At 55.1% G+C, this 6128-nt stretch overlaps 1 protein-coding gene across 3 annotated transcripts in view; it reads left to right on the forward strand.

Annotated features, from left to right (window-relative positions):
• Positions 1 to 3654: 3654 nt before the first annotated feature.
• The window catches only part of ZFP28 (ZFP28 zinc finger protein), a 20105-nt gene continuing 17631 nt past the window's right edge, over positions 3655 to 6128 (forward strand). For all 3 annotated transcript variants that reach the window (XM_039244112.1, XM_039244113.1, XM_039244114.1), the window contains exons 1-2: positions 3655 to 3903; positions 4402 to 4493. In XM_039244112.1, coding sequence (XP_039100043.1) covers positions 3684 to 3903; positions 4402 to 4493 — 312 coding nt within the window. In that variant the 5' untranslated portion in view covers positions 3655 to 3683. The remainder of the gene's footprint in view (positions 3904 to 4401; positions 4494 to 6128) is intronic.

Below are 6128 nucleotides of genomic sequence, written 5' to 3' on the forward strand. Positions count from 1 at the left end.
CCCCCCCCCCCCCCGCCCCCGCCATTTACACTCTGTCTGTCTCTCTCTCAAAAATAAACATTTTAAAAAATCAACCAACATTGTCAGAATTGTATACTCCTTTGTCCATTTTAAGCATATGTTGGTACAAGTCAACAAAGGCCTTCTAAGAGAATCCATTGCTGCATGGAATTGACAGCCCACAAGTATTATATTTTGTTACCATTTGTAAATGTGTGCAACGCCACACCTAGCACCCGTGAAATTACAATAAGCTTGTTGCCCACAGCACATGCAGACTTCTGTCCCTTGCGGAGCTTCATGTCAAGCCTTCACCAGCATTACCACAGATGGCCTGACAGATTGCGCGCTGAGATTACTAGCAAGTCTACAAATGAAGTCAGCAGTCAACCACAGAAATTTTACTTGGTTATTTATGTAAAAACACTTAATGTCTGGTTAGAGGCCTCAGTCATCACCCGTGCTAGAAACTGCCTGTCACCCTGTTCCCAGGTCTGGTGTATGGACAGGAGGCTGGGCACCTCTGAGGAAAACCTTCCTACGGCACCACTGTGACCTTTACTCCTGGGATTCCCGAAGAATCGCAGCCATTTACCAAGGTGAGTGCATACTGAGGGAAGGGAAGTGGCCAGCATCTGGGAAGAATGTGCGGTTACAGGGACGTGTGCGCAGTCATCCTGGAGGATTACGGGGCAGTTCTTTCCCTGGTCCAGCTCGGAGTGGGCCCTACGGGACCCTCTACCAGTCATTTGCCTGTGGGCTCTAAGATCCATTTTCTGCCTTTCCCCTGCTCTGCACTCCCCTGTGTGTGTTTAAGCTTGGCGGGTGGCATTGCCCTGAGTCCTTTGCCCACTGGTTTTCTGTCCACTTTACCAAGGGGCGGGGGGATGGCATAGACTGGAAGGTGGGAGTTGGAGAGAAGCTAGAGTATTTCTCTTCTACTTGCTGTGCTTTGGGTGGCGACTGTGATGACAGCTACATGGCCTCTGTTCCACCTTCCTCCAGTCACCCCTTCTCAAGGTGCCAGGTCCTGCCTCGGACGTCTCTGTGGATCCGTCTAGCTCCTGTAGGGGGCGCTGGGTGGAAGACATTTGCAAAACCACCCAGGCCATTGATGGTTTGGGTCACGTTATCCCGGACCCAGGCAAAGAACCCTGACTTACTGAGATGTAGGCCAAGCAGTATATAAAGTAGAAGAGAAGTCCTACACACCAATTACCCCAAGGCCAGTTCCAGAAAGAAAAAGAACAGGTTATATTCTCTACCCATGGTTTTCTATTTACTGGTTCAGAATTAAGCTGCCTCACCAGCTAGTGCCATTCGATCAATTCAAAGCAAATCTTTTTTTTTTCTTTAATGTTTTACTTATTTCTGAGAGAGAGAGAGATGCAGTGTGAGCAGCGGAGGGTCAGAGAGAGAGGGAGACACAGAATCTGAAACAGGCTCCAGGCTCTGAGCTGGCAGTCAGCACAGAGCCCGATGTGGGGCTTGATCCGTGAGATCATGACAGGAGCCGAAGGACACGCAACTGACTGAGCCACCCAGGCACCCCTCGTTAGGGTAGTTTAAAATCAGTTCCATTATGTCAATGAGGGATTTACAACTTTATTTTTAATGAGGAAACATTTACACACAGATGTTATGTGTAAAATGTCTTGAGTCTTTAAAAGCTGGTACAGTAAAACGTACTCACTGTAGGCCTAGAATTCTAATTTTGCCAAATTCATACAGCTGTGTAACTGATGTGGTTTGAAGTGTTGGGGTTGGGAGCCAACCGCCCAGAAAATATTCTTGAGGGGCACCCTGGTGGCTCAGTTGGTTGAGCATCTGACGTTGGCTCAGATCATGGTCTCACGGTTCGTGAGTTCGAGTCCTGCATAGGGCTCTGTGCTGACAGCTCAGAGCCTGGAGCCTGTTTCGGATTCTGTGTGTCTATCTCTCTGCCTCTCCTGCACTCACTCTCTCTCTCAAAAAAAGAAAATTAAAAAAAATAATAATTCTTGAGACATCTTTGGTGCAAAGAGGTCCTTTTTATTAAAACGCTGGGACGGACCCGTAGGAAGAAAGAGCTGCACTGGGGTTGTGATGGGTGACTGATTATATACCTTCAGGTTGGGAGGGGGTTAGGGACAGCCGAAGTCTCTAAGGAAGCTTGGAAGCAAGGTTTCGAAGACCTTGAGGGGCTAGTTGTTGTTAGGAACTGGTCATTTTTTACTGTTTGATAAGCCCTCAGGCATGAGACCCTTCACATGTGTATCTGGAGCCATAAGCTTGGAGGATGGTCGCCAACATAGATCTTACGGGGGCAGAGATAAAGGAAGTTTCCAAAGGGATTTTTAGGTGTTTAAAGTAGACTTACAGGATCCTAGAGGGTCGGGGATCCTCAAGCTAAGATTGCCCTTTGCCCCTAACAAAGAGTCCTCGGCAAGGCAGCTGAACTCCCAGAGGAAGGCCAGTCCATCTGTTTGAAGGACTTGTCAATGGGCTGTAGGCAGTAAGAGAATTTAATTTTTTCTTTTGCCTCTGTCTCCCACATCACAACTACTCCCACCAAGATCCAGAAGACCCACAAGTTCCCTCTGCCCTTTGTAGGGAGCCCCCAGCTCCTGGCTACCCCTCCTCTCTTTCTCTGTCTTAAATGACATTACAATATGTCACATCAATGTAACCGCATGCAGCCTCCTGAGTCTGTAATAAGGGCATTATGCCCGCGCTGTTGTTAAGTGAGCTTATTCACCAAGAGGGACAAGGCGCTCAGCTCCAGGGATCCAGAAAGCTCCTGACGGCTCTGCTAAGACTGGCCCTAAACAGTAAATGAATAAAAAGCATCAGTTAACTCAGATAATCATGAAGGTCCCCGGGTGGGTGGCGTTTGTGACTGCGAGTCGGGGCAACCCTCCCAGAGAGTGACAGAAGGGAAACAGCCCCGACGAGAGTTCGGGGGAAGACCGTTCAGGTGCAGGACCCACAAGTGCAGGGACGTGGCACCTGGACACGAGGTGGCGGGCGGGGCCGACCCGAGTGTCCGGGACAAGGGGACCCACCTGAGGTCGAAGGTGCGAAGTGAGTGACGCGCGGGCACGCGGCGCTCACACGCCCCCACCAGGACCACTCACTCTGGACCCCGGCAAAGCCCAGCGCCGCCCTCTGCCGCAACCACCCGCGGGGACGCCTGCGGGACGCCCACCCCGGGACCGCTCCACCCGCCCCGCCCTAGCGTCACCGTGGCCAGCCCTGCGGCTCCGCCCCCCGCCATCGGCCCCGCCCCCGGCCCGGGAACTGCGCCTGCGCGCTCCGAACCCGGCAACATCTCCCAGAAGCCTGTGGGGTACTGTCAGTCTCCCTGGAGGCCTGTACTTCCGGCCAGGCCCGGGTCGGGGGTCCACGATCCGCAAAAGCCGGAAGCGGCCAGCCCGGAGAAGGGATGACGGATGCTGTGTAGGCCCCAGGGAGGGTCCGAGCCTTGCAGCCTGCGCTCCGCTCAGTCCCGTCGCGGCGCTGGCCGGGACTACATTTCCCAGGGAACTTTGCGGCGGCCGCACACGCCCACTTCCGGCAGCGGCCCGCGGCCGGGGTTGGTGCTGCCGGGACGGGTCGGGGTCTCTGCGCGGGGCGGGGCGGGGCCGGCTGGACGCCGGGAGTCCCCGGGGCGGGTGGGGGCAGCGAGCGCGCGCCGCGCCGACATGCAGGGGGAGGCAGGCACGGGCAGGAGCGTAGTGTCCCGCGGGCGGGAGTCCCCGCTGCGGCGTGGTGCCCCCCGCACAAAGCCCGGGGCGGGCCGGGGCCGGACTGCGGGGACCCAGGCCGCCTCCGGCCGCCCCGCCCGGGGAAGGCCGCGCGGGAGGAATGGGCTCCCATCCAAGGGCCAGCGAGGAGCGGTGACCACGGGGCCTGAGAGCCGAGGTGAGGGTGACAGGTGGTCGGGCCTGGTGGACGGGGACTAGCGATCTCTCAGAGGGCGGGAGGGCGAGGTCGTGGGGCCAGGGGCTTCTGGGGCCCGACTGCTGGTGAGTGGTGTCCCCAGGCTCTGAGGCTGGCAGGTCGGAGGAACCGACACGTTTGGAAGTTTACCCTGAGTCCGAGCATCAGGCAGCGGTGCAGGGAAGGACCTGCCCCGGGTCAGGCTGGCCCGACACCTCCAGAAGTCATGCCCCCAGAGAGAGGAACTCCGCTCCGCTCCGTGGCAGCCCCCGGGGAGAGTAGTAGCAGGATGCAGGTCACCCCCTTACGGATGAGTCCAGCCCTGTTCGTGCCCGAGCATTCGATTCTGCACCTGTTGAAGCCCTTTCCGACTGACGGATGGCTCTGGTTTAAGACTCCGCAGGAAGGGACCGTTCCCACGCCGGTGGTCAGGGGCGCGGTGTAGACTCGGTCTCCAGCTCCCCCCTTCTCCTCCCCCAGCCCTGCTTTCCAGGGGCCCGGCGCTTCTCCAGGACAGGAGGCCGAAGCAGGAGGCCGCGGGGACAGGACCCGAGCTGAAAGCCGCGTCTCGGGTGAGTGGGCATTTCCTCCCTCCTCTCGGAAGTGCGGTCCCGCTTTTCAGGACTTAGCAGCGTTTATTTTCTTTTACAAGTTTTCAGTTTAAGAGGCCCGTCCTGGGAGCTGGTTCCCATTCCTCACATTCTGGTGAGGGGTGGGCTGCAGGGGGCGCCCAGCGCCTGCCTCCCTGCCTCCTCTTCATCCCATTCCGCGTTGGGGAAGACTCCGCCCCTCGCCGGGGCCCTGATGGAGCCCAGCGGTGCTCCGTGGGGCAGGCAGACAGCGGCTTGTGCTGCACCTGGTGTGTCTGGTGTCCGCGCTGTGCGAGAAACACACGGCTCAGCCGCAGTCCCTGCTCTCCAGGAGCTCACAGCCTGTTGGTGGGCAGTCCTGGAGGCAAACCGGGCTCTCAGTGCAGGCGACAGCTGACTGGAGGAGACCTCGGCTCATGGCTGCCTAGGCCAAGGGGAGGGGATCTTTCCCAAGGAGGTGATCTTGAGCCAGGTTGTGAAGGGAGCACAGGTGCGGTTTGAAAGGCTGTCTTTTTCTCACTTCTTTGTGTGGCTCCTTAAAAACGCTGACAGGTAGTTTTGTTTGTGTGTGTCATCTGTGTCTCACAGATCTGAGAGCCAGCTCACCAGTACAGGCACTGGGTCCCAGCTGTCCCGCGGAAGCTGCTTTTAAGCAAGTTACCAGTCGTCTCCACATCACCAAATGCAATGCCCAGTTACCGTCTTTTTAAAAAAAATTTTTAATGTTTATTTTTGACAGAGAGAGACAGAGCATGTGCAGGGGAGGGGCAGAGAGGGGGGAAGACAGAATTCCACGCAGTCTCTGCACTGTCACGGGGGTTGATCCCATGAACTGTGAGATCATGACCTGAACCAAAATCAAGAGTCAGACGCTCAACCGACTGAACCACCCAGGCGCCCCTGTTCTAAGTCTTTTTTGACTATTGTTGGCATCAGGGACTGGCAGACTTTGACTGTAAGGGGCTAGGTGTAAATATTTTAGGCTTTATGGGCCATAAAATCTGTGCTGTAGCTGTTCCACTCTGCCTTCTAGAGCTCCACTCCTAGAGCTAAGGCAGCCACAGATGAGATGTAAATTAATGGGCCATGTTGTGTTCCAATAAAACTTTATTTACAAAACTAGGTGGCTGCCAACTCCTGAAATAGTTCATCCCTCGTTCTCAGTGGGACCCTTTTTTCTCCTGGCTTGTAGGACAGAACTTTCATCTGGCTTTTCTTTTCTTTTTTATTATTATTATTTTTTTTAAATAGTTTATTGTCAAGTTGGTTTCCATATAACTCCCAGTGCTCATCCCCACAAGTGCCCTCCTCCATGCCTGTCACCCCCTTCCCCTCCCCCCCATCCCTGTCTGACCTCAGTTTGTTCTCGGCATTCAGGAGTCTCTTACGGTTTGACTCCCTCCCTCTACCCCACTATTTTTCCCTTTCTTCTCCCCAACGGTCCTCCATTAAGTTCCTCCTAATCCTCCTACACGTGCAAACATATGGTGTCTGTCCTTCTCTGCCTGACTTATTTCACTCAGCATAACACCCTCAAGGTCCATCCATGTGGCTACACATGGCCAGATTTCATTCTTTCTCATTGCCATGTAGTGTTCCATTGTATAGATAAACCAC

The sequence above is a fragment of the Hyaena hyaena genome, unplaced genomic scaffold (assembly GCF_003009895.1).
Source record: "Hyaena hyaena isolate Hyena2069 unplaced genomic scaffold, ASM300989v1 scaffold_235, whole genome shotgun sequence".
Taxonomy (NCBI): domain Eukaryota; kingdom Metazoa; phylum Chordata; class Mammalia; order Carnivora; family Hyaenidae; genus Hyaena; species Hyaena hyaena.